Genomic DNA, 27,637 nt, shown 5'->3' with positions numbered 1-27,637 from the left:
AAACATGTGGCCCTCCACATGGTGGGACGGCACCTCCCATCTGCCCCTGCCTGCACAGCCAATGGCTCTCACTCTTGGGTCTGTCTTGAGTTTAGAAACATTTAAAAAGCGCAACGGGGCTGCTACATGCAACTGAGACCGGGCAACGAGGGAGAAACGGTGCTCGACTGACCTTGGCTGCTCCCACCAGAGCGGAGTGCTGGCAATCCAGCCCGAAAGCAACCTCGGCCCCGCCTTTTAACCTGCAGCCTTGAGAGGGTGGGCTACTGCGCAGGGCTGTCGTGAGCCATTCTCTCAGCCACTAACCGCAACCCCACCCCGTGGCCAAGGGTAGCGTTTGCATTAACATGGGCGCTGGTGGCGCTCGTTTTCGAGGTTTAGAGCACAATCCCGTGCACGTTTAGACAGAGAAAAGGCATACAACTCCCAACGTGCCTCAGCCAGCCATGCCGGCTGGGGCGTGCTGAGAGTTGCAAGCCTTTCCCCCCGTCTAAACATGCATAGGATTGCGCCCTTAAAATCCGACCCACCCACCTCCCGAACCTACATTTTCTCTCACAGGACTTAGGGGAGGCAAGTCCCACTGAACTCAGTGGGGCCTGCTTCTGACTACACATGCGCAGGCTCGCCCGGCTTGCTTCCATCTTTCGTTCGGGGCTGGGCACGCTGGTGCCCAATCGCGGCCCCGCTAAAGTCCCGGATGTCTTGATTGATTTCTTTGGGCAGCTCTTACTTCTGACTCGGGGGAAATTTAAAAATGGCCCGTAGTGTAAACCCGGAAACTCCCTCCTCCAACAGCGAGATCTGCCTCTCAGTTACGCCAAGCTCTTGATCTCTGCGGCGGCGGCGGCGGCGGCGGCGACGCTGAGGTTCTGAGGCTGTTCCGGGTTGCCGTTCGCTTACCTCTATGGCTCTCCATGTTCCCGCTTTGGTGTAGGGCTGGAGGGGTCCTAAACTCAACCGCAGAGGTCTCTCCGGGGTGGCTGAGTTCGTGCTTGCGTATCATGGCGGAGGAAGGCCCCGAGGCCCCAGCTACCATGGCAACGGTGCCCGGCGTGACGGAGCGGTATTTTACCCGCTGGTACAAACCAGGTAAAGGGAGAATAATTGCACGAAGACCCCCCCCCCCACACACACACACACACTTTCCCGGATTGGGACGGGGGCGGGGGAAGAGACAACGATGCTCAGTGACCGCTTCGGGGTTGCAGGGCCAGTAGTTTTAAAAATGCTCTAAAGCAGCCTTCCTCAGCCCGCTGTCCTCCAGCTGTGTTGGACCACAACTCCGAGTATCCCCAGCCAACACGAGCGCTGGGGGATGCTGGGAGCTGTAGTCCAACCCCAGCTGGAAGGCCTAATACCAAACCTTAAGACAGCCCAAAGAGCACATCCACCGCACGAGAAAAGGGAAATATCAGCAGGTCTGGGGAGGCCGCAAGGTTTGCAGAAGTACAAAAAGTATTTAGAAGAACCTTCAGTAGGGGGAGCCTCGCCCCATCACCACCAAAAACAGCCCAGCGAGGACTTACTATTCCCAGCAGCCATGGAATGCTGATTATTGGAGTGGGGGGATGGGGGCGCTGGATGGAGGAGCCTGAAAGAAGGCATGGCTTGCTGGCTGTAACCCTGGGCAGGCCGCTCCCACACTGCAACATTTTGTACATGCAACTGCATTGGCTGGTAGCCATCCCTTATCATCCATGCCTCTCCTCTCCTGCTGCAGAAACTTATATTGGAAACTCCTTGGGGCAAGGCGAGACCTGGCTGTTTTGCTTTTGTTATTCTGTAAAATGCCAGATATATTGATAACATAAATAGTAATGGTATCAGTGTGACTCAGATCCACTGATGATATCCCAAGTAAGCGTACATAGGATTGCAGCTTTAGTAACAACGCTACAGGTGCTAATTCACTTATCAATGCTAGCATGTTTGTCAACACTGCTTTGTCGCTGTAAATTATTTTACATATATCTAAACGTCAATGTGATTATCGCTGTCTATATTTCTTGGATTTCATTCCCCTCCAACCTAACTTTTTTCCTTCTCCTTTCGCACACACACACATATCTCTACCAGCATGGGATGACGTTCCATGCATTTGATGATGTGGGCTCTGGTCTATGAAAGCTTATGTCATAATATATGTGTCAGGCTTGGAGGTGCCAGAATACCTTTTGTGGCTTTAGGGCATATTTTATTGATAGCACCCTCCGAAGTCAGAGGCTGCTGAGTATCCAATGCAGGGTGGCCGTAGCATGGAGATGATCTTGCCCTGCATTTTTGGCTAGATGGCTGATTTTGGTTGTGTAGCTGAGGCTTCAGGGAGGGAAGGACGCCCTGTGGTGCATACGAAGCTGTGTAAAGCGGCTTCCATGGTCCCCACCCCCAGGACCATCCCCTTTTCACCATCTCCACGCTCCATTTCTGAGCATAGAGATGTAGCCAGCGCGGAGAGAACTACATCGGCTATGAGGGGGTGGGGAGCATGGTTTCTGGGAACTGTGTTCAGAGCTGTGGCTCCGACCTCGGTTCCCAGAAACCGAAAAATCCTATGGACCTCTGGACAGAGTTCAGTGGCCATAGGATTGCTCCCTCCGTAGAGGAAGGCAATTTCACTCAGCCTGCACTCCGCACATTTCTAGTCTAGAAGCTGTCAAGTAATCCTTTTTTTTCCAGATGTAAAAGGCAATCCATATGAGGACCATTGCATACTGCAGCATTCTAATAGGTAAGCATTACAGCCCATTTAGATGCATGTTTACTCAGAAGTGCTTCTGTGTTCAGTGGGATTAATTCCCAATAAATGAGCATAAGATTTTTACAATCCCAGTATGAAAACCCATGGTACTAGTAGTATAACATATTTTCTGCAGTCATTCAAACGTTATTCCCACCTCAAAAGAATTACGTGTCAAAATGATTCTGTCACTAAGTGATAGTTCAAGTCTGAAGAGTTCTGCCACCTCTTTGAGTATTTCTCTGCATGTTAAGAATCTTAGAAGTCTGAGAACAGATGGGATAGCTGCAGTGGAGGAGGATCACATTTCCATTTTTTAATTAAACAAGACTGATCTGTGTCCTCCTGCTAGAGAGTAGGAGCACATAGCCTAGGGCCAAAGTTAATAAAACAGAGTGGAAGCGCTACAGGATAGGCCGTTGCCTTGATGCTGTTTGCCAGATTTTGTTTACCAATTTTCAAGTCTACAGGAGTGTTGCCACTGGAGTGATAAAGTGGAGAGAATCCAACTTCAGAGAAGTGAAAGAGTACTTTTAAAAAGTTATCGGATTATGATGAGAGTGTGCTGCCCATCAGAAATTATATCACTAGCATGCTTTTGCAGTGACCAATAGCCAGTGCACGCTACTAGACCGGGGCCAGTGACTTAACTATCATTTTCTGTCAACAAAACGTGTAGCTGAAGCTAGGAAAGGAGTTTCTCTGCAGTATAGATGCTAGCTAGGTAGAGAGTGTTTGGATGCCCCGTAACAACACTGCATCTTTTGCACAATAGAATCTAGAATGGCCTGTTAAGACTAGATTTTTGTCCTCTGATGTATTCCTTATTATTTGGCAGCATAGCTATCAACTCAAATGTAATGGAAGGCCCTTAGAAGATGGCTCCACAAAAAGCTTTATTGGTGCCTTTGTACACACCAAACTTATTGTAAGAGGAGGAATATCAAACACCTTGGCAGTCCAATCCATGCCTCCCTACTTAGAAGCAAGTCTCTTAATTCAGTTGGACTTGTGCACTTTGTTTGGCACATGTGATTGTGACCTTTGATTATCAGAAATGTATGTAGTTAGCCCTCAGACTTCTGGGGGAAAGTGGGGAAAAATTAACAAAACCTGTAACAATCTGCCTTTTACTGCTTTCAGCACCTCACTGCTTTTGAACCATTTTGGTTCTGGATCTACATATAAATGCACAATCCACAAGGAGTTTCAATTGAGTTGCATGTGTGGTAAATGAGGGCTGAACCTGTTCTGCAACTGAGCAACCAAAAATGATCTAAGAATATAATCTGGGCAACTAGTTGGCTACTGAAACTTGCCAATAATGGAAATATGTGTCCCATGAGAAGTTGCTGAGTTTTGTAGCCCTCTCCCCACAAAGCCTTATATGTTGTTTACAGGTTTTAGAAGTATACTATTTGAAGAAAGCTTGTTATGGCCCTTCATTTTTCAAATATATAATGGGGCAGTTGATATTCTAAAATTCATTATCTCCAAGTTTTTTGTGTGTCTCACTTTCCGTATCTTATACTCATAGCAACCTTCCCCAGTCTGGTGCCTTCCAAATGTTTTGAACTTCAACTACCAGGATTCGTGACCATTGGCCATGCTGGCTAGAGCTGATGGGAGTTCTAAAACTACTGGAGGGCACCAGTTTGGGGAAGGCTGATGTACAGAGTGTATTTCTGGTAGGGATGTGCAGTGCTGGGAATCCCATTCTGTTTAAACCTGACAGGATTCTGGAGTGTTTCCATTCCAGTAAGTAGTGGCATACTGTAGTGGAATTTTTTCGTTCCAGAAATATTTTGTGTATGGGGGCGGGGAGTGGTCCTCAATTTGCACAAATTGTAATGTGTGCAAATTGGGGGGGGACTTGAAATTTGCACAAATGGTGTAATTTTAAAAAATATTTAATTGGTGATCTTGCACAAGTACACACAATCGGAAGTTCACCTGGCAGCCCTGAAATTAGGGATGTAGGAAAATTTCATTTGGGGGGTGAAAAGTTGAAGGATTCTTTCAATTCAGCCCTGTGGATTTCATTCCATTTGCCCCCGCTGGTGTCAACTGGATCTGTAGCAAGTTGAGGCAGTACATGGATTTGGGGTTTGGGTTGGCAATTTGCATAATGGGGGGGGCCGTTAGATTTGGACAAATGGGATCATAATATTTTAAAAATATTTTTAAATTGGTGATCTTGCAGAAGTGCGTGCAATCACAAGTCCTGTGGAGGCATATTCCCATCTTGTCAATAGCCTTGTCAGTTTCATCCTCTCCACACACTAAGTTGTTTAGCCTAGCAGAGCCATATTCCATACTTGTCAATAAACTTGTGGATTTATCCTCCACTTTGGCACTTCTGGAGGGAGATGGGGGAAGAACTGACAAGTTCTGGACAGGGCTGTGCAGGGCAAACAAAGTCTGTGGACAGGATGAAACTGACAAGGACATTGACAAGAGGGGAATATGTCTCTGCAGGGCTATATAGTGGACACGCAATTGTGCGCATTTACGCAAGATCAATATATTTTTTTAAAATTGTGACCTGTTATGCAAATTTAAAGCCCCCCCATTACGCAAATTGCCAACATGAAAAAAAAAAACCAGAATCCACGTATTGTCTCAACTCACTACAAATCCAGTTGACACCAGCAGGGGGAAATAGAATGAAATCCTTTGGGCCAAACTGGAACAAATCCATCGACTTTTCACCCAACAAATGAAATTCTCAAAGATCCCTAATTTCTAGACACTAGATGCTAGGGATGAGTGGGGCTTGGCCATTGTCTTCACGCTGTTCAAGCATGGCATGAAGATAATGACCAATAGGAGTGCCCATAGGATCTGTCTGACCATTGTTGGAGACAGAATGCTACATGGGCCTCTGGTTTGAATCTAGCAAGGTAATTATGTTTTTGAACTTTGTTTAGCTAACTTTGCTCAAGACAAATTTAACGTACTCGTAATATATACTTGCCTCACACTTGATGGAATTAAGGAGATTTGTACACCTAAGCATGTGTGTCTCTTGCCGGATTTGGAATCACAAGCATAACTCAGATGCACATTCAAAGGACAGTACAATTGATCTGGGCCTGGCACTTGGAGCAAAAAGTTGCTTTTCTGAACAGAAGTGTACATTTGTTGCACATAGGGCTCCTCTTCTTCCAATTGCTCCAGCTAAAGTTAGGCAGGATTTTGTATTGGTGAAACCCTGTTAACTTTAAAAAAATGTTTTCAGTACATAATGTTTGTATTTGCTGTCTCCTGTTTCTGGCCAAAAAGTGTTGTAAAGAAACTGCGACTTTCCAGAGTAACATAATTTACTGTATTCATCAGTTTCCCTAGTATTGCCAGATAGTTAGTTCCTGAGAGGGAGACTAAATAGGTAATTGTTCTAACTTCTTTTCTTGTAGAATCTGTGTCATCACTATAGCAGATGCGCATCCTCTTCTTCGAAAGAGAAAATCAATTGAGAGTATTAGTTACCAGATCAGTGCAAACTGCAGCAGGCTGCAAAATAAAGTTTCTGGAAAGTCTAAACGGGTGGGTATGGTTCATTTCATTTATAACTCGGCGGAAGACTTTAACTGTAAGCAACTTTGTCATGTACTTTTTAAAAATGCAAATCCTGCTGCCTCAGAGCAGGAGCTGTTTTAACATAAAGATTAGTTATCTACCCTATGCCTCTTGCTTTTCATTAAGAGGCGATCAGTAGTGGGGATGGGGGGACACATTGTGCAGCAGCCTAAGTATATATGCCCCCTTGCGGGCAAATAACTTTACAAGCAGCCATTTTGAATACATGAGTGTGACAGAGGCCTCATTTTTCAAAGTGGTCTGTTGGCTAAGTCAGATACTGTCCCCTTCCTCTCTCCCTTGTGACCTATGGGAGGAAGGGGAGATCAGAGTGTAGTGAGAGGAGGGTCTCTGCTCTTGTGGTATGGTCCAGTCTGTCTGAATTCCCTCTACCGCTCCTGCTGTGAGAAGGGGAACAGAGAAAGTCTGAGGTCGCTTGCTTTCCTGCATGGAAGATAGGATGGAGGAGAGCAGGTTAAAGCCAGGGCATAGCAGTGTTCAGAGTCCTCGTGCTCTTAGATTGGGGAATAAACAGATTGATGAAGACAAATGGGTGAATAAAACTACATTCCTTGAATTGAAGTATTAAATGCATATACATTGGTGTCAGAATGTAGCCTCTTGCTGCTTATCCTTTTCTCACAATCCTAATTAGTTGCATGCTGTATTTCTACCCAGGGTGCTCAGTTTTTAACAGAACTTGCCCCTCTGTGTCGAATTTTCTGCTCAGATGGAGAAGAGTATACTATATATAGGTAAGTAGGTAGAGTTTTGTTTATACTGTGTTGCTTTTACTGATCTTGCTTTTTCTGAACTGGAAATTCTCTGCAGCTGCATAAGAGGGAGATTGATAGAAGTGAATGAAAATATTCTGGACAATCCATCTCTCCTACAAGAAAAGGTGAGACTTTCAAACGAATTTTTAGCCACATTTCCCCTCTGTGCCTTCCCTCTTCTTTGTGTCTCACTTCTCCTGTATGTGTTTTTTTTTTCCAGCCTTCCACAGAGGGATACATCGCCGTTGTATTACCGAAGTTTGAAGAAAGCAAAAAAATAACTCAGGGGCTTTTGACACGGAAAGAATATGAAGATGTTTTGACAAAACGTTTTAATTCCACATGATACAATACACAGAATGAGAACTAAATATTTCATAGCAGAAAAATGAATTGTTTAAGACAGCTTCCAGTATATCCCATGATAAAGTGACTTTATGGGTTTTCAAAATTTGGAATTGCAACATGACTGAAAAGTTGTTCATTTTTAGCACATGAGGCACAATCAAGACAATTTTTAAGCACCTAAAGGCTCATTTATTCATAAGAATATCAAGCATGTACTTAAATCTCTCCCAGTGACCTCAGTGGAACTTCAAAATACCTTAACTGCAGATGGACCATAACTGTACAGTTGTATTTAAAGCAGCAATGCCAAAATACTGTCCTGTTTCTAATGTCTATAAAAGCTTTTGTTTATCAGTATTCCATCTGTACAGTATGATCATCTCTACCTTATTAGTAAAGCCCAAATCTTAGAGCGTATCATCAATCTTTCATTACTATTTTGTTACCTTGAAGATTTTAGTGTTGAAACATACACCTAAGTGAAGTAAAGTGGATGGTAGCCAAAGCCAGAACTAGACACTCACCAGCGAACAGCCATCTCTATCCTGTGTTGGCTTCAGATGTATAAAGGTAAAAAGATGATTTGCAGGAAAGAAGTTATGAGTGGGAGTCTTAAACTTTCTGCACACCTGCCACTTTTCTACATGTGCCTCAGATGGGGAGCAGATATAGGACTGGGGTTGCAACAGGAAAAGGGAAAGCAGGTGGTAAGTTATATTCTGCCTCATAGCCCCCCACTTCATATGTTGGAGTCAAATGCGATAGGGAATCCTCTGTTTACTACTTATTTGTCCAGTTTCTATCCTAAAGGTAAGGTAAAAGATGAATGGCACAGTTTATCGTAACCATATCAATCATTTTCTAAGATTCTTGGTTTACGCTATTCCAGATGGGGTGGGGGGGAATGAGTGATGACACTAAAATCTTAACAATGAAACGTAGGACCAGTGCACTCAGTGATATCTCAGTTAGCATAGCAAGCATACATATATCTCAAACAAGCTCAGAGAAGAATTTTAGTCTCTACGAAACAAGTAATGCCCTTTGTAGTGACTGACCTTAATAGCTATACCTTATTTCCAAATGGAATTATAAAGCTTAAATTGTTAACTACCTTGGAACTTTGCTCTGCCACCTGCTAAAAGTGAAGGCTTAAACTTTACATTTAAGGCTGGAATCCTAGGGAGCTAGTCTCACTAGACTCCTTAGAACTGAATTCTGATAAAGTGGCTTAGATCATGCTGTAAAAATTCAATGAATATGAAGTTGTGTATAATATAAAAAGGAGCAAGACAAAAGCAAGCTCTTATCTGTAGCTGGCTTCATTAACACTACTACTGATCTTTTATTTGTAACCTAAATGTGTTTGTGAAAAGTGAGGATTTCAGAAGGCTTTCATCATTAAAGCTTTCTTGTAAATAACTAATGCTTCAAAGGGGCAGCAACATGGACCCCTTTAGACCTAAGCCGCTTAAGAGTTGCCGCCTGCCTCTCCTCCTTGCCCTCCCTGCCATCGCCCACCAATAGGCAAGAGTTCTGGCAACAGAACTTGTCGGCAGGCCACTGGGAGGTGGGGGTTGAGATGCTGGCCCAGCCTCTGTTCCTCCCTTTTCTAAGCAGCCCTCCACAGTCAGTACTTGCAGACCAGGGTCCTAGGCTCACACTAGGGATGACTGTTAAACAAAACAAAAAATACCAGTAGTTTTTCATATAGCCCATCCAGTCCATGTGCCTAAGCATTCATAGCAGCATCTTTGGGGTTGAAGAGTAAGACAATCATAAGTGTACGTGATTACAAAACTAGCAGTATTAACAGTGAACAAAAAGTTATTCACCTTACAAAAATATGCAGCCATTGAAGCTGACTTTTTGCTTTTGTTAACTGCCAAGTACCATGACATCTATTAGATGTGAAAAGGTTACAATAGCTTTTTCTAACCTGGTTTCACCTTTCTCAAAAGAAAGCAATTAGGAGGGGTTTAGTGTACAGCCCCCTTATGGAAATCTTTTCATTCCTAAAAAAGCACCTTAGAATTGTTTGTTCTCTAAAACTGTAAGGTTTGCTACATGTTGTTCCAAGGACTTGATCCCGAAGGAGTCTGTTCTCCCAGCCAGGCCTCTGCCTTCTCTTGCAGCTGCATGCAGGCCATTTTCTCTCCAAGGATGATGTGCTCTAAGATAGCCATTTCCTGCTTTGTGCTGCAATAAATTAAAAAATAAGGTAGTGCTCCACACAGAAATGCACTCATTTTACCACATTTACATACATGTCAACTCACCTTTCTCAGTAACTTGCAGCTAAGTGGAAGAACCTGGGCCAGTATATCCAGAATATACTTTGCTTTGTGAATACAGGTATCCACCTAAATACATAGCAGATTTGGGGCAGAGGGAGGGGGGAAGAGTTCATGAAAGGTTTCCATTTAAAATAGTGGCCCTTGTTTTAAATATTTTTCTTAAGCACACTTCTTAGTGGTTCAAACTCCACTACAATTTATTTATTTTTGCTATTTCCTCATCCCTGTTTCTGAAAGAGGTAAAGGGCATAATCCAGCCAGAAGTTCTCTTGCACAAGTCCCACTGACATGAACAAGAAGTGCACAAGGACATGATAAAGTGCACCCACACAGCTCCAATTCACTTAAATTGGCCTTTTGCAGAGCTTCCTGCTGGATTGTGCCCCAAAAGTGCAGATGTCAACTGAGTCAGAGATTTAGGGCACAATCCTATGCATGTTTAGACAGAAAAGGAGTCCTACAACTCCCATCATGCCCCAGCCAGCCACAGCTGGTTGAGGCATGCTGGAAGTTGTAGGACAATCCTATGGCCCCCAGACAGCGCTCTGGCATTGGACCCAAGGAGTCCGAGATCTGCACTGGCTGCCTCTCCAAGGTCACAAATGCAACCTCAAAGAGGAGGGAAAGGGGGCAGTTCTGGGGGGGGGACAGAGGAAGCAGGGATGCGAGCTATCCCCAGCCCTCCCCAGCCCTCCCCAGCCTCCTCCCTCTCCAAAGAGCCATAGCTACACAGGCAAAAACTGCCATCTAGCAAAAATGCAGAGTGGGAGAAGCATGGATTCAAAGTTCGCTTCTGCACTCCTCCCGCTTGGCATAGGATGCCCATCAGCCTCCGAGTTCAGAGACTGATTGGCATCCAGATAAGACTGCACCCTTAATCAAATAGCTAGCTGCCTAGATCAATTACATTTTTCATCACCACAAAAGTGATTTTGTGTTTGAATGTTCTTAAAAAGGTAACGGTTTCTCTTAAAACACATATGCACATTTTAAAGGGAACCTTCTACTCACAACTATTGAGAAAGGAAAGCAGTCTTTATTATTTTTATTAAAATTGTGAAGTAAGCAATATGCTGACCCATTTGGAATGAGCTTCATGAGACAATTCCACCAGTTTGTACTTCAGCCATGCTTGAGCACTCTTTTTACAAGGTGCTGATGGCATTAAGATATTTGTAGGCTTAAAAAAAAATCCAAGACCCATATTTCTTTGCTGACATAGTGATACTTTTTGAGCACAACATTTGTTTCCAGAAGACTACTAAGTTGCTTGGTTAATCTGTGTTTCAATCCTGACAGCACCACTGCAAGGTGGTCTGCCATCCAGGATGCTGACTAAGTTAAGGACTGCTCAATTTTAGTAACTTAGCAGCATTGTACATTCTACTCAAGATCCAACATACACAACCAAATACTGGGTTTTGTTATCTCAGTTACTCAGAAACAACAAAAATAAGATGGGAAAATGTTTCCATAGCAAGCCTTTGTTTAAAACTTATTAAATTGCTTACCTTTGTAAAAGTTGCAGTTTTACCCTGAACAGGGGTCTTAGCTGTTACCTGAAGCTGCTGATAAACAGGGACCATCTTGTCAATCTCTTGAAGAAGCAATTGTTTGTCATCATCTTCTAGCTGAAACAGATGTCAGCCAGTGAGGCACGTTAAACACTACAGAATCTATATAATGGAAGAAATCTGTAAGTCATGAGGAAAAGCAAAGGCCAGAAACTTCTAGTATTAAGGCATGGACTGGAGAATTTTTTTAAAGCAACTGTTGTCGTATTTGGGAAGCTGTACAGTACCTGGTTAGAAAATGTAAGAAGAGCCGAGACAAGCTTTAATCCTTCTGCAGCAAAGGCCTAACAGAAAAGGGGGGAGAGTTAAATACAAACCCTAAAAACAGAAAATAAAAAATAAAAGCCCTGCTTTCCCCTCAACTACATATACTGGGCCTGCCCAATGTGTGACCCAAATGCAACCCAGAACAACAATACTCCAGTTGTTTTTCCAGTCCCACGCAGGCAAGAAAAATCAAGGGGCTATTAATCCTTGCTTGAGCTGCCATATATGCTGATGAGCTGTTTGGCTTGGTGGGCTGTAAGTTGGGCAGCTCACAAGAATTGTATTGAGGCTTTTTTTGGTAATAATATTCTACATACACACATGCACCACTGGCCAACTATACCCCCCTCTGCAGTCTGTCGCAGACTGCAGGTTGAAAAGGATCCAGTCAGGGAGGTGGTGGAGAAACAGGCTCCTCCAAGGGAAACGGACAAGTTTGGGTGGTGATAAAACAACATCCTCCTCACCCAAATACAATTGGGGGAAGGATACAAAATCAACTCGCAGTGGATGAAGGAAGCCCCAGTTCCCCTCCTAGCTCCAGTACACAATCCCCAAACGGAGATAGTATAAAATACTAACATGCCTGCAAACAGATTAACTTATTAGACATGTTTTAAATTTCACAATGCTCCGTTAGAGGAATGAGTTCAGGGAAAATATTCATTTAAGCCTGAACAGCTGTTTTCATTAGGTGGCTCAGGGGCATCATAGCAAGCATCAAAGGCCTCAAAAATTCATTGCTAGGTATATCTGCTATAGAACCATATAGTTCTAGGAATTAGACCTAATAATAACATTTTGCTGACAGCAATTTAAAAGTAGCTTATGAATATGAACTCATTTTAGCTGCTTCATTACCTCTGCCTGCTGAAATAAATCTTGAGTGGTTTTCAGCAGTCCTTCCCCTCTAAAGGAGAAAAAAAAGAAAGAAATAATTCCACCAACAAGAGTAAACAATTTAATCTATAAGCCCTGTGAGTATGACTCTGGAGGACTGGGTAGTTAAAGGTACAGAAAAGTAAGAGTCTTGAGTGGTTCAGAAAAGGCTCTGCTAAGGAGCGAACGGATATCTTGATGGCTAGAGTTGGGAAGTGTGTTCCTGACTTGGTTGAAAATACAGGAGCACAATGATTTTGCATCATTTCACCCACAACGTGAGAGCCATTTTTGTTGGAACTGAGTTAAGGTTATTTGGGCTGGAATCCTGTGCACACTTGGGAGTAAGCCACACTGCATTCAATGGTACTTCTGAGGAAACATGCAGAAGATTGGGCTGTTCGTGTTTCAGACACACACACACACACACACACCAAAAGGCAAGGACTCTGCAAATATGCAACTCAGAGGCACAACATGAGATTTCAAGTATGGGTGAAATATGGAAAGTTACTGCAATTACATTCATTTAGTTTTCCCCAGTCTCGCTAAGGTTCAGAAGAGGAAAGAACAGCAACCTGAAATGCCTGCTAATCACCTCTCAGACTTGTTGATACCACCTTCCCCTCCCTAGATACGACATCACGTCTATGTGACTGAAAAAAAGAATACAGGCTCCCCAGGATCTCTTCCAACGCTACAGAAGATGATGGGGTGACACTTGAGTCGCATGTAGCCATGATCCATCCAACACATTTCCCAGCATCCCCTTCAGTTCTGGAAGAGATCTTGGGACACACCTGACTGACTGCGTGGTATTTCATCAGTGCTCATAAAATACTGCTGCCTCAAGCAGTCATCTGGCTAGTTTTTCTAGTCAGGTCAGACCACATTTTACTTCAACAGCAAAAAGCTTTAGTATATATGCTTTTATGAAGCACCATCTTTTTCTATACATGGTGATTTTCAGACTAAACTAGGCATTACACCAGAAGTGGCTGCTGCCAAAACCAGCAACCAAACATGTTAGCTCCCCCTCCCCTTAATAACATTAAGTCGGGCTTGTGAAATATCCTGGTGTGAGATCAGCAAGCTAATGTTGTGGTAAAACAGAACGTTATAACATGAGTGAAGTTATATGAGTTTGTTCCTGATATTACAGAAGGGAGCAAACTGTGAATTACACAGTTGTCATTTTCAGGTTCAAGCCACGTATTTAGTGTAACATCTAGTTTAGACTTTGAATTAACATAAGCAAAAGAAAGGCTAAATCCCAAGGAAAATGCAGTCTAGCTTTTGATGAAGGGGCAGGGTCATGGAAAGACAAAGGATAACTTATCTTCTACAAACTGTTTTCTCCCTTATATTCCTCCTTCCCTCCCCCTTTTATTGTTACCTTGTAAATAGGTACATGGAGTAGGCCATGCTGGAAAGGCCTTGTCCATGTCGGACAATTTCATTTTCTGGGTCTTCCCATTTCTCCATCTCAGAGTCAACACGTGTTGTCAGCTTATGTAGTTCTAACCCTAATTTCCCAAGTTTTGCTTGCTCCTGCAAATGATATAAATGTTATTTCCCCTTTTTCTCATTATATTATTCAAGCTAATAAGTTGAGCAAATTTGGACTAACGGATAAAACAAGCATCTTACCTCACTATCAAGTCTGACTGGCTTTAGGGCTTTCAAATTTGCATTATGCTTCTGTTTAAAAAAACATTTTTAAAGAAAATGTTTACTAAATGGAAATTCATTCCAATGTTACTATGAATCGATCTGTGTTTAAGAGTACAGCAAAGCTACAATCAAGGATGGGGGACAATGTACTTGCAGCTGGAGTGAACAGTAACCCCCCAGAGGAAACTGAATTATTCCCAAGGGTGAGTGTTGCTTCTGGAGGACATGCCTCCTTCTGCCCCAACCTCCAGATGACTGAGGTCAATGGATTGCTGTTAGATGCAATCCAATAGAAGTAGTAGTTTTTAAATATGGTAAGTGGTATATAAATCTATTTTAAAAATAACAAAATAAAGACAATCCATTATGGCCTTTTTGTACATGACATGGATGGCATGGTTGTTGGTAAAAGTTGCTTTCACATATTATACTAAGTCAGATATTATACTAAGTCAGATTATACTAAGTCAGACGATCTAGCCCAGTATTGTATATTCCAGCCTTCCCCAACCTGGTGCTACCCAGCTGGGGATGATGGCAGCTGTAGTCCAATACATCTCAAGGACACCAGATTGGGGAGGGCCATCCATGTCATCTACAATGAGCCCATAATGAACTAGACTGCGCCTAATAGCATAAATCCACAACTACAGCAGCTCCCATAGATGGCCACCTATTTGGGGTGCGATAGTCATGGATTTCATGCATCGGCAGGAGAGTTGACTAGATGACCTTTGCGGTTCCTTCCAGCTCTATGATTCTATGAATGAAGGGTTCAGGGATTTCCCCTTAACATTCTTTCATAATCCTATGATTGGGGGAGGGCGGGGATTCCAGTGGCATCCAGAAATGTTTCTATGTTTCCAGGAATGCTTGCAATACATTTACTGATGTTCTATAAAGGCTCGTCATCTTTCATATTCTGATTGAGAGAATAATGCATAATGTAAACAGGTTTCTCTGTCAAACGCACACATAATGATGACATTTTGCTTCTGTCATTGAAAAAAAAAGGTAAGTAAGGAGGTGGTATGTGGTGGAACGGAGCAAATTAGTTTTTTCAGCATGTGAAAAATGTAAAGACATCCCCACCGCCGTAAAAGTGAATTTACTTACCCCTGGCCTGGGCAGTGACAGGTACGCACGCTTCTCCCCTAAGAACAACACACCAAAATTGGTCATGTAGATTTCATGCATGCACTGGACATCTTGTTGCATTTCTGTCGGCTTTTTAAATAATCATTAAAAAAAGTTACCTACCTCTAATGATTCCTCTTCATAGGTCACATAGGACTTGCATTCTGCATTCAGTATAAAAAGGGAAATTCTGCTACTGCTTACATTTGTGTCTCCTGGAACCCCTGGCACGTTGAGTAGAAGCCCTCCTTCTCAACGATTCTAAAATCTTCCATTATTTTTCTGAATGCCCAAGTGGGAAAAATTATTTTACAGGGGAAAGAAAGCCGACATCACACACGACACCTAGTGTAGCAGTTAAGAGACTGAGCTGTGAGCCAAGAAATCCTTGGTTCAAGGTTCACCTCAAGTTGTAAACTTACAGAGTGGCCCAGAGCCAGCCGTGGTACTACAAGCCTCCATCCGAAATACTGCCTATCATAAGGGTGATGTAAGGATTATTGAGATAAAGAATGTGAAGTCCTTGGGGTGGGGGAACCTTCTCTGTAAATACTAAATGATACAGTCCAAAGCTGGCCAAAATTGAGCACTTTAGGTTGCAATCACACTTACTTTGAAGGATGTGCGATATAACTCAGTGGGGCTTACTTCTGGGTAGACATGCATATGATTGCACTGCTAAAGTCCCATCAATTTCAATAGGGTAAGTACATGCTAGTGTCTCTTCTACTGAAATCAACTTCAGCATGTAATTTCGATTTCAATTTATTCAGTGTACCCTATAGCCAAAGCTTCAAGGACAACATATATGTAATTCTATTCTGCTGAAACCCATGGGGCTTTAAAGGGCTTAATTTTGGTTGAATAGTGCCGGTATTATTGTATCACAGGAATCACCTTTCCAAATGTTTTCTATGAGGTAGTGGCTAAATTTAGACATCACTCCAAAACCAGGTTAGGCTAATCAGAGTTTAGAACTCAAACCGTGGTTTGAACTTCCAAATGTTTAGCAGCCAAACCATGGTTTAGAGCTGCTTGCCTGATTTCATTTTCCATCTGTTCACTACTTCCATTTCTATGGTGCACTGACTGTGGAGGTGGCATTAACACCGGTAGCTATGGTTTGTCAATTCAGACATCATACGAAAACATAGTCAGTGCAAACCACAGTTTGCATACCCACCTCAAACCATGGTTTCTGAGTCTCACTTGTAGTCTGACAACAGGCCACGGTTAGTTCAGACGTTATGCCAAACCATAGATAAGCTTCCTTAACCATGTTTGAGTACAACGTCTGAGCTGTGATAGTGTGTCTTCTCTCAGCAATTTCTGCAGCTGGATGCATATGCAGCCATGTGTCTGTCTTGCCCTACCATCAGTAGTTTTCAAGAAGAAGTGGGGTGGTTGCAAGTTCACCTTTGTATCACTCCCCTCCCCTAAGATCACATGGACATTATTTGGAGGATTCTGATGGCATCTGGATCGGCTAGAGGGGCTTGGTATTCAGATTAGAAATGTTTCATATATGCGTGCACACGCGCGCGCACCTAATTCAGCCTTCTATTTAATAACTCACCTGGTAGCCAAGGGTGAACTTGGCTTGGAAGAGAAAGGACAGATCACTCCGGCTTTCCTCCAGTAACTCATTTGGCTTCTGTGCTAGCCATGGAGGAAGGGAAGTCTTCCCTTCCTCTTCCTCTATGACCATCATGGAAATGCAGCAGGCTGGTGGAGCAGGGATGGATTGTTCCACTAGGTTGAAGGCAAATATTTTTACTAGCCTGGAAGAAGGCTAGTTACCTGCATTTCCATGTTTGTCTGTGGACAAGAGGTCTTTTGAAGACCAGTCATTTCTGTAGGCTTTTTTACAAGGTTGATCTAATTACATCTGACCTGTTCTGTCATCACAGAATGGATAGATTTGACAGCTGAATGTCATCCCTCCAAGATGATTCAGAAATTGCATTTGGAGAGGCAAATTAATTAAGTTACAATCACTGTTGGTACTAGTACACTAGAACACTAGCTATTTGAAGCTTTTACAGTTAGATATGAAAAAAGATTTGCTACTAAAGAGTCTTTAGAAACACCAGTCTGGTTGAGGCACACGTACCAGGCAGTGTTCCATGCACAGGGAGGAGAGGTTGGCACGTGCCCACTCCCGTCCACCACACAGATAATTCTCATTTGTTATACAAGCACTTTGTGCACAACACCTGATTTGCACATCTGATTCTTTCAAAAAGGGAGGATCTGCGTCCCATGTGACAGCTCTGTGATGGATGAGAGGGTGGGGCGTGCCAGCTTCCTCCTCGCTAGCAAGTGTTTCCAAACCAGGCCACAACTCAGTAGCAATCTTGGTCCCGGAGACCAAGAAACAAAGCAAATATTAGCAGTTTTGTCTGCCTACGTTTAGAATACTGGAAAGAAGATTCTAGGTCAGGAGTGGGCAACTTGTAGGTCAAAACAGCTGGAGGGCCACAATTTTCCCACCCCTGTTCTAGGTCATATATTTCAGGGGAAAGAAAGGAAGTGGGGGGAGAGAGAAACAAATGGTGCACTGCTTGGTGGTAGCTAAAAACACAGTTATGACCACACTGAACCAGTCAAAAAATCTCTCCAGTTCAGTGCTCCACCTCTGGTACTTGCCAAAACCCAAGTACTTCAGCAGAAAGCATGTAAAAACAACTGCAATTGTGGAATATTCTGTATTCCCTTCACTCACTCCTGGCTTCTGTCAATCAAAGGTATAAAAACCCTGAACGTGCTGAAAAAAGGGCAGAATATATAGCAAAAGGAAAATGAAGGAACAAACTGGGAAGTGGGTGAGACTGAGGAGGAAGCTGAGAAATACTGCAGGGGGGGGGGCAGGGCATGCCAAGTCAGTGCTGAAGTTAAACCAACTGCACTCCTGCTTCTCCCATGAAGTAAAGAAAACCCAAGTAAAATTTGAGCCAAACAGTTCATTGTAAAAATACACTTGGTTTATTAGAAAGTGTCCAGCACATTTTGGTTGCTTGCTCTTCCGTCTTTAACCATCATCAAAAGCAAAGAGCATTTGCCTCCCAGACATTAAAAGCACACCTTTTCCATCACCCTCCCAATATCAAACCCAACATTTGTAAAGTGACAAGTTAAAAAAATTACATTACTGTAAAAATATAACGTCTATAAATTAAGGGGTGAGGTTGAGGAGACTAGCCCACTAAACGTTCAGCCCACTTCTAGCATGTAGCCATCTTCCTCTCAATTAGAAAGGCTAATTGCAACCTTAATTCTATCAAAGAAATTAAGGATATCTTTCCCATTATCAAGAATGCACTCCCAGAATTTTTTTCACAGCAAGGCAAAAGACAACATTAGTTCAGTGATACTAGAACTGAATAAACACACAGGAAGATGATGTAGTGTAAAGCCATGGGTTGAAGTATTTTGCTCAGTCACTGAACATCATTTTGTTCTCCAAAACCAAACTACAACAGCCCAAATTAAAAATCAGATTTGAAAACTGATAGCAGCTGCTGCTTTCAAGATATTGGGTTGATTAGATATGTTATATCACATTAATTTGAATGGGAGAGTTAAGCATGTGCTTAAAATCACGCCAAGAAGTCAGGGATTTAAAAGTGCTTCATTTTGGCAGTACCATGTCCTCAGCTTCCTCTGAACACAGCTCTTTCTCAGTATAGTCTTGCCGGAGAGCTTCAAACACTGGCAAAAAATGTTATTCAGACTTTAAACTGAGAATCAGAGCCAAATTACAAGTGCCTAGCCACAACTTTGTTTGGCTGAAGGCTGGTATACAAATATGTTAAATAAACAAACTGTTCAAAAGAAGAAACGGGGAGACAGGGTGCTTAGTCACATTCTTTCTTTTCAAGACAAATATTAATTCCCATATGATCCATAATCAGCAGGTCTACTCACAGGCCCAGTTCAGATGATCATCTCAAACACTTTTAGATGACCACAAATGAGCCTGCACAAGGCCTCAGGCTCACTCACTTTTTCAATCCCCCTCCCCCCCCCGCCCCAAGCGCATGAGGAGAGAAGGAAAGAGAAAACTTCCAGTAGAACAAAGCACAGTTCCCTGTTATGAACTCTGGGGACTGTAAGTTCTAACTACAGTTAGTGAAAACAAACCTAGGATCAAACTGTGATTTCAGACTGTGGTTTGTTTTAACTCTGATCACAACAAATGACAGCTCTCGAGTTTGTACATATCAAACAAGTGTGGTTTCTTCTAAAGGAAAAGCAGAAGCTCACTCTCTCATTCTCTCATATATGAAGGAAGAGGAGAGGGGGAATGCACAAGCCCTAGTCTTGTGCAGTTCATCCGCATAAATCTAAACCAGGTTTGTCTGAACTGGGCCACAGTATCATTTCTGAGGTGTAAGTGTTATCATAAGGCTGTCCTACCCAACCTGTTGCCCTCCATGGCATGCTGGCTGGGAATAATGGTGGTTGCATTCCAACACATCTGGAGGGCAGGAGGCTGAGGAAGGCTGTCATAAGGTGACCTTTCCCCCTCAATCTTTACCTAATAAATTGGTCGTGTGAAATAAGAGTTTTTTAGGATGTGACAACTCGTGACACTGCCAGGTACAGAGGGGAAACATCAGCTTTGGGGGCAATTTTTTCACCTCAAAACTGTGTGAATTAATCTTGGGGGCTGGAAGAGTGGCAACAAGGGAGAGGGCCTTTTCGGTGGTGGCTCCCCATTTATGGAATAATCTCCTTGACAAGGCCCGCCTGGCGCCAACGTTGTCATCTTTTCGGCACCACATTAAAACTGCTCTCAGGCATTTGGCAGCATATAATGAGTCTCTTGATTGTCTCTGGCTGATTGTTTTAAATTATTTTAGATATAGGTTGTTGTGTGTGTTATTTGTTTTATGTCATTATGTGAATGATTTTTATATTTATATAATGTATTTTAATTATTTTTAATTTTCGTGAACTGCCCAGACAACTTCAGCTATGGGGCAGTATAGAAATATAATGAATGAATGAATGAATGAATGAATCTACAGAAGAATAGGGTAGAGTTGGATAACAGCATATATCACCCCATGGTTCAAGTTTTGCACTGAATGCCAAGTAATCACTTGACTACGTATAAACAGTCAAAATATAGCAAATTGTTTTAGAAGGATACCTCTCTCCCCCATTCTCCCTTAGGATAACATTTCGGCCATTTCATAAATGCACAAAAACTCAATAGATTTTAGCTGCATAGTATGTAACATTTCCAAAGTCTATATAGAAAATAAAGCAAACATTTCATTGGTAATTTCATACAATACAGTTTAAAGTGCAACACCATTTTAGCAATATGGAAAGTTTAAGGTCATTTAGGCATAACTCACTCCTAAAGTGGAGAGGTGTGCTTTGGGTTTAGATTCCAATTTAAAAGAGCTTTTAAAAAAGATCAAATATTAATTCTACCTTCTTTGGGGGCAGTACCTGGTATCAGTCAGTTCAGCGGGAGTAAATTAAATACTTAGACCTGCCTCAAGCTGTATACATAAACTGTGTTTCCCACAGCAATGTTGCCATTCCACAGGTGTTTTCTGCCACAATAAACACGTAATGTGTGAAAGAAGAGATCCCATATCCCCCTGCCCTCATGGGCACATGTGTGCGGTCGGGGAGTTTGATTGGCTGTAGATCCCCTATGTATGTCCACTGCATATTTAGGAACATACATCTGCCCTTCATACTTTGGCCCTGATCCAAAGAGGATCGGTTATGCTAAAGTCTCACTAAAATTAATGGAATTTAAATTATTCATGATTAACTTTCCCCAGTGATATCAGTGGGGCTAATACATGACCAAATTCTTCCACATTGAACCTAATGTGTTTACTGGGGGAAGACAATTTCTGTATAAAGTGAAACGTTCTCGGTAACTATGAACATCTGAAAAGAAGAACTGTAAAAATCAACAATCCCAATTTAGGATCTGATCCTATTAGCTGGAAAAAAAATTCCATCTAAAGACACAAATCATAATCAATGTTAAAATGACTTCTACTGTTTCAGAACTGCAATGTTAGCCCCATCAGACAGAACTAAGGCCTCAAAAGGAGAAAGAAGTTTTTGTCCAATATGTTTGTTGTGCTTTTAAATATAATTCAGGAACTGAAATTAGGGGGGGGGGGAACAGGTGCGATAGGTACATATTTTCCTTGCCTTTGTTCACTATTCTATTTCCAAAGAGCACTTATTCATACTCCTCAAACCATGTCAAACCTTTAGTTTTTTCCCTTTATAGATATCTGTTAGATGAAAAGCCCTCCACAGGACAAGCAGGAAGAGATATCCATTTAAGAAGGACTGGGGGGATTTCTTCCATTTCTAAGAGTCAAAGAATGCATACTGACAAATGGCTTTCTATTGTAGGACACCAGCAAGGTTGGATAACAACCAGTTCTCCTTTAAAACCAAACATCCAGCAGGATAGAAACCTTTCCTTCAACCTGGGCTGGATTAATCATTATGTGAAGAATGCTAGACATCTCTTATGAGGAATGTAATTGCAGAGAAACTACATTTGCTGAAATTCTTCTTCTAGACAACTCTTCAGAGCACAAGAACTGTGCCCTATAGCAAACCTAGGAGGACCCAGCTTGCACACGCATCTGTCTATGGGAGACTGACGTAATATTAAAGCAGAAGCTACAACAGGTTCTTCTCTGCCTGATGTGAGCTCAGCTTCTATATGACTTCAATTTCTATGACAGATGCGCATACCAGCAAAGTGAATTCTGGTTCAGCTGTCAGTCTTGCCCTGTCTCCACATTTTTTTTAACGTGCCACATTGTATGTTGTTGATCGTTGCCTTAGTTTAGTCTCACAGACACAGTGTACAAAGAGTCGCAAAGAGTGCGCAAGCGAGTGAGTGGAATCACAGACAATAGCCAATTAGCTATGACTCTGGAAAAAGTTGCAGAACAGAACTTACAAGTATGGATGGGGGAGAAAAGAGAGCTTCGGCTATTGAGCGGTACAGAAATGTAATAAATAAATCTGAATGACATATGGCAAGGCTTCTTCTCTATAAACACTACCTCAGTCTTCACACCATGTGAGTAGTACCCACAAGAAAGAAACATCTGGGACTGCAAATTATAGCGCAGCCTTAAGTCCACATTCTTCATCTTGACCTGGAGTCTCAACGATGGACAACTTTGCCCTCCTAGGCATGGAAGTCCAAGATAGTCAGCACATGTGAGGGTCCTGACACATCCTGGGCCTCCTAAAGACAGCGCAGTAAGAATTGGAGAGGATAGCTGGACATATATCACCCTCCCCTTTGGCATACTGCAGTGGCTTTAGGGATTGAAAGCTATATGTCTGATTTTGTCTAATGTCAAACCTAATGTTTTTACCCTGAGTGATTGTTTTCCATAAAATACACAACTGAATGAATACCTCAAACATTACATTTCTATAACATGAAGAATGGCACAATCCAATGGAAAAAGTTTCCTCCCCAAAACTGAAAAGCCAAAGAGAAACTCTTCTGAAGAAAATTAAATTATGTTTAAAAATGAGAAGTCTCTTGGCAAATAATACTACAATGCCTCAGGCAAGGACATTAAGAGACAGATTTTCTCTTTTACAGTTTCTTTTCTACATGCTATACAAATACCAGGTGACTTACCAACCACAGAAAATAGGCCGAAAGTTGTGTAGAGTCATCAGAGAGATCCCATCCAAGCAGAAAGGACAGCAGTTTAAAAATCAAATAGCTACATTCACTACATTGTGAAGCGAGCAGAATGAGAGCAGATAGTACAGAAGTAAAGAGTGTTTGTTTTGCAAGAGTACTGGACAGTTCAGTCAGAATGAAAGAAGGCCTCATTACAACTCTCATGAAAAATAAGTCTCAACTGCTTTCTATTACTAAGCACTCCCTAAAGTGAATGCTTGAAAATTTATTGTTGTACCGCCATAAAGAACAAGACTTACTCAAAAACAAGACTTACACACAATACCATCTTTGTATAATAAGCCTTATTCAAACTATAATGTGCTAGGGGAACCGTAGAGATTTAGTAAGGCTCCTCAGTGCTGGACAAGCTGCCTAAAAACCCCTTTGCTGCAATTTGCAGCCTAAGGAGACACCTGGGGCATCATCCAGCACACTCCCAATTCATGTGAAGGAATTGCTAGGCCCAAGAAATGAAAATGCACCCAAGAACATTGTCCAAAATTCTATGCAATGTGCAGGAATTCCATGGCTGGCAAGCAAGGGTTCCTTAGGTGTCAAATCAAAGCAGAAAGGATTCCTTGAGGTATGAAGCTTAACAACCATTTCTCTAAAAATATAATTAGGCAAGACTAAATTCTCTTTTGAAATGTGCCATGCCAGTCTCAGGGGGTCCCAGTGAAATTAAAATTACAAAGGGCTCAATCTCAGCTTCATACTCATTATCTCCTTGAAAAAAAAGAGAGTAGACTGATTCAGAGTCGTTATCCCGACACTTGCAAGAGCTGCTTTACACTTTACACAGCATCACAGCTACTCCAGTATTGGCTGGGCTAATCATTGTAAGCATGAGCTGTGCGTCTCTAAACATACTCCAACTGGGGCTCCCTGTCAGGCACCCACTGTTTTGGGAGGTGTACAACTGCCATCCACACTTAAATTTACACATTTTAGTGTGGCAAATACGAGGGTACCTGTGGAGCTGCATAAAGTGTTAAGTGGCTTCAAGTTGTTGACTTACAGACTGAACAATTGATTGAGAATATTTGTATACTGCTTAATATCATGAAATCTCTCAGCAGACTGCACACATGAATTTTATGAACAATGTAGTTTCGATCCTTGAACCCATCTTATGTGGTACTCAGAATATGCGCGAGCTGTAAACTGGTAGCGTGTATTTAAGAACAGTAGGTTGCCTGTATTTAAGAACAGCCCTCTCACCTCGTCTTCCTTCAAACACATCACTGATTTCTCTTAAGAGCAGGGACATGTCGCTCAGCTGGGACTCCCAAGCCTCACAGAACACATCCAGATTTTCTTTTGCAATCTTACTGGAAGGATGCAACGTCAGGGTTTCTGCAGCAGAGATTATCTGAAGGAAACAAAGCAGATCTTGCTACAGAACATGAAATTGCTAATCAGCATCCATCCCCAGAGGCAAAGGATAAACAGCCTCTCATTTGTATTAAAAAGGGCTGGTGTAACATTTGCTTAGCAAAGCCTTGCAAACGCTAAGGTATTTCATTGGGAGTATTTTGTGCAAAATCATTATCAACAAACAGCTTTCTTAAACTGAGTGAACCAAGAGAACACACTTTAATTGTATTAATAATAATAAGGCATGTAATTCCAGATAGCTATTGCAAATTATTAGTTTAGGTAATACTTCTACATAGGCAAAAAAAGTCCAGAGCAATTGGTGCAATTTCTTAAAGAAGGGCTCCCATCATCCCTGACCATTGGCCATGCTGGCTGGGGCTGATGGGAGTTGGGAGTCAAACAACATTCAGAGGGCCACAAGTTCCCCTAGTTCAGAGTGACATCAGCACTGACTCTCATGTAACCATGGTTTATGCTCTATCTAAGCCTCCCCCAACCTGGAGCCCTCCAGATGTGTTGGACTGCAACTCCCATAATTCCATAAGGCCATGCTGGCTGGAAGTGATGGGAGTTGCAGTCCAACATATCTGGAGGGCACCAGGTTGGAAAGGCTGCTTTATCTTCTCTCTGATGGAGAAAAAGATGTGGGACAGATATAGGTTAAATATTGAGAGTGGTCACTGTCAAAATGTATGGTAGAGTAGTACAGTGCCTCCTAAATGTGCTGTGATCATGTTTCCAAAAGGCACGCCACAAGGACATGTCTACCTTGAAAGCATCTCTTTCAACACAGCAAGGTAAAAATGACACATACCTGAGGACCAGTCACATGAAAAGTGTCTTCTGCATGTAGACAAGTAATTTCCAGTGGCTCTGTTCCAGAGACATGCCTCAATAAATGACATATCTAAGAAGAAAAGCAAAAAAAAATCTGCCTATCAATGATGGAATCATTAAGGAACACAATGTAACATTATATTATGGCTGCCAAATGAAAGCTTTTAGAATTTAGAGAACGCATCCAGAAATATGGGGTCAAACTTGACCTTTGAAGAAACCTGGATCTCTGCTGAAAATCTTAAATGCTATGGTGGGAGGAGGTAATGCCTGCCCCTCGCACCTTTCTCTTCCAACCTCCCCAAAACTGCCTAGAGGAAAGTGGCTGAGGGAAGAGAGTGCAGGGGAACAGCTCTCACCAAGGCTCAGCACCCCCTGCCCTGCAAATCTCTCCCTCCTACTACTGCTGTTTAGATGTTTGGCAATGATCTGGGATACATTTTTAGCTACTCAGAGGCCATGACTATACTTGGCCGTCTCCCTTTGAAATTAATGGTACTAAACGTTTGGTAGCATTGGCACCATAGTTATGTTGGTTTTAAAGATGCGCTGTGTTGATTCTAGAAACAGTGATACTCTAAGGTCAGCAACTAGTTTCACTATAGGGGAACAGCACCTCAACTCCCACCCTCTGAAGTCACCAGCTAACAAGGTCTGTTGTCATAGAGCAGGGGTGTAGAACCTTTTTCAGCCTGAAGGCCCAGCTCAGTTTCAGAGAAGCTCTCAGGGCTGTATTCCAGTGGTCAATGGGTCTGGAAGCAAGACGGGCAGGGCCAAAGAACCCCAAAATACCACCATATCTTAGCTTAGAGCTCTTCCTGCCAGTAACTAAGCTGTAGGGGAGGCACTTCAACCTCTTAGAATCGGGGTGGAGGGAACGCACGAGAGCCAGGAAGCCACCTAACAGTAGGGTGCATGGCCACTGGGAGAACCCCAGAGGACCAGACTGCTACCCCAGGAGGGCTGGATTTGGCCCCTGGGCCTGATGTTCTGCACCATATATGCAATTCCAGACTTCCAGTTTACCAACCCTTACAGTAGAGGCATTATCTGCAGGTCTACTATGCTACCCTAATACACCCCACCCCACCCAAGTGGAAGCACAAGTTGCCAAGAATACAGCACAGCACAGGCATGCCTAACAAAATGGCCTAACAGCTCGGCAAACAGTTATCAATGCTGCAACTCCAGGGGGGAAAGCCTGTATATGACTTTCACAGGTGCACCCGAAAATAAACAGAAGTCAGGGTGTCTTGAATTCCCTTTCTTCCTACATTAAATACATTAATGAAAACACCACCAACTTACTTCAATCAATTGTTCTTTCTGCTCAGAGAGCTTACAGCTATGCTCTGCAACGGCTTCTATGTTTCCTTCTGCTCCACAGATTTTCAGTGCTTTCAGAATGAGATGGTCTGAATGATATTTTATCAGGTCTGCTGCGACAGATGTTGCTGCACTGTGGAGCTTTGGTATTAGAAAAAACAACACAGAACAGTAGGTTACTAGGTAGCCTACGGCAAACAGTGATTACTTCCAGGTGATTAGAGTATATACAAAAGCTGCTGCTGGTGGTTTTTCTCTTTGAATCTACAAATGACTAATGAGTATGTGACCACACTAGTAAAACATTTTTTTGTGAGCTACTTGCTTTTGTGAACTTATTTGCAAGACTGGGTTAATATAACAAACCTGAAAAAGAGCAATGCATAATGCGCAACAAAGAACATCAGAAATAACAGAGTTGGACTGTAGAGGGAGAAGGGAGTAAAATTTACCCAGAACAGGCATTAAGTTAACTGACCTGTAATTTCCTGGATCTCCCTTGAATCCCTTTTTAAAAATTGGTGTTACATTGGCCCTCTTCCAGTTCTCTGGTACAGAGGCTGATCTTAGGGATAGGATGCATATTTTTGTTAGGAGATCAGCAATTTCATTTTTGAGTTCTTTAAGAACTCTAGGATGGATTCTTGATTAAGCATTGCAACTCTACTATTTTGCCTAGCATGCAGAGTCCTTACACACAGGGCTACATGATTTCCATGGGAACACAGATACCAGTTTCTTGAGAGTCTCAGCTTTCGTTTAAATAATATACGAAGTTTCAAGCACTAATGGTGGCAAAGATATGCTTGAAAATGGGTGAGCGATTGCCTATGGAAATCTCAGAGGCTTGTGCTAAACTAAATTTCCTATGGTTAGGAGCAGGCCTTCAATGGCCTGTAAAGCTCCTAGCAAAACTGGAATAAACGATGGAAAGAGTTAATTTATACAGTCAGAGAACTGAACATTTCTTGGTACAGAATGTGGATCCCCCTAGCACAGAATGTTATTTTTGTCTTCAGCATGGCATGCACACAGTGCATGTGAGCAATTGTTCGTGCTCACAAGCTCTGCTCACAAGCTACAAAGTGCAGCACAAGAATCCC

General features: G+C 42.5%; 2 protein-coding genes across 4 annotated transcripts in view; one reads left to right on the top strand and one right to left on the bottom strand.

The window, feature by feature from the left end:
• Positions 1-866: 866 nt before the first annotated feature.
• Positions 867-8,859, top strand: ABITRAM (actin binding transcription modulator). Its single transcript, XM_084850631.1, has 6 exons — positions 867-1,092; positions 2,680-2,731; positions 6,157-6,286; positions 6,998-7,074; positions 7,151-7,220; positions 7,316-8,859. The coding sequence occupies exons 1-6, from the start codon at positions 918-920 to the stop codon at positions 7,439-7,441; spliced, it is 630 nt and encodes a 209-aa protein (XP_084706757.1). The 5' UTR covers positions 867-917; the 3' UTR covers positions 7,442-8,859.
• CTNNAL1 (catenin alpha like 1) overlaps positions 7,400-27,637 on the bottom strand; it is a 59,548-nt gene continuing 39,310 nt past the window's right edge. For 2 of the 3 annotated variants that reach the window (XM_084850628.1, XM_084850629.1), the window contains 11 exons: positions 26,517-26,675; positions 25,186-25,278; positions 24,213-24,363; positions 15,251-15,288; positions 14,111-14,161; positions 13,857-14,011; positions 12,443-12,491; positions 11,542-11,598; positions 11,252-11,371; positions 9,723-9,806; positions 7,400-9,642 (listed from right to left, as the gene is read on the bottom strand). In XM_084850628.1, the coding sequence (XP_084706754.1) occupies positions 9,472-9,642; positions 9,723-9,806; positions 11,252-11,371; positions 11,542-11,598; positions 12,443-12,491; positions 13,857-14,011; positions 14,111-14,161; positions 15,251-15,288; positions 24,213-24,363; positions 25,186-25,278; positions 26,517-26,675 (1,128 nt within the window). In that variant the 3' untranslated portion in view covers positions 7,400-9,471. Of the gene's footprint in view, positions 9,643-9,722; positions 9,807-11,251; positions 11,417-11,541; positions 11,599-12,442; positions 12,492-13,856; positions 14,012-14,110; positions 14,162-15,250; positions 15,289-24,212; positions 24,364-25,185; positions 25,279-26,516; positions 26,676-27,637 lie in introns of those variants that run through there. The other variant, XM_084850630.1, reaches the window with a different exon arrangement.

This window comes from Heloderma suspectum, chromosome 4 (assembly GCF_057233095.1).
Source record: "Heloderma suspectum isolate Gila_16-S chromosome 4, 16-S_ref, whole genome shotgun sequence".
NCBI classification, from domain to species: Eukaryota; Metazoa; Chordata; class Lepidosauria; order Squamata; family Helodermatidae; genus Heloderma; species Heloderma suspectum.
Note: the sequence above shows the minus strand (reverse complement) of the source record. Positions and strands in the feature narration are given on the sequence as shown.

Coding starts and splice junctions, on each gene's coding strand:
- ABITRAM (XM_084850631.1), top strand. CDS start 918: ATGTTCCCGCTTTGGTGTAGGGCTGGAGGGGTCCTAAACTCAACCGCA. Junction 2,732..6,156: donor ATACTGCAGCATTCTAATAG/GTAAGCATTACA, acceptor CTTTTCTTGTAG/AATCTGTGTCATCACTATAG. Junction 6,287..6,997: donor TTTCTGGAAAGTCTAAACGG/GTGGGTATGGTT, acceptor ATTTCTACCCAG/GGTGCTCAGTTTTTAACAGA.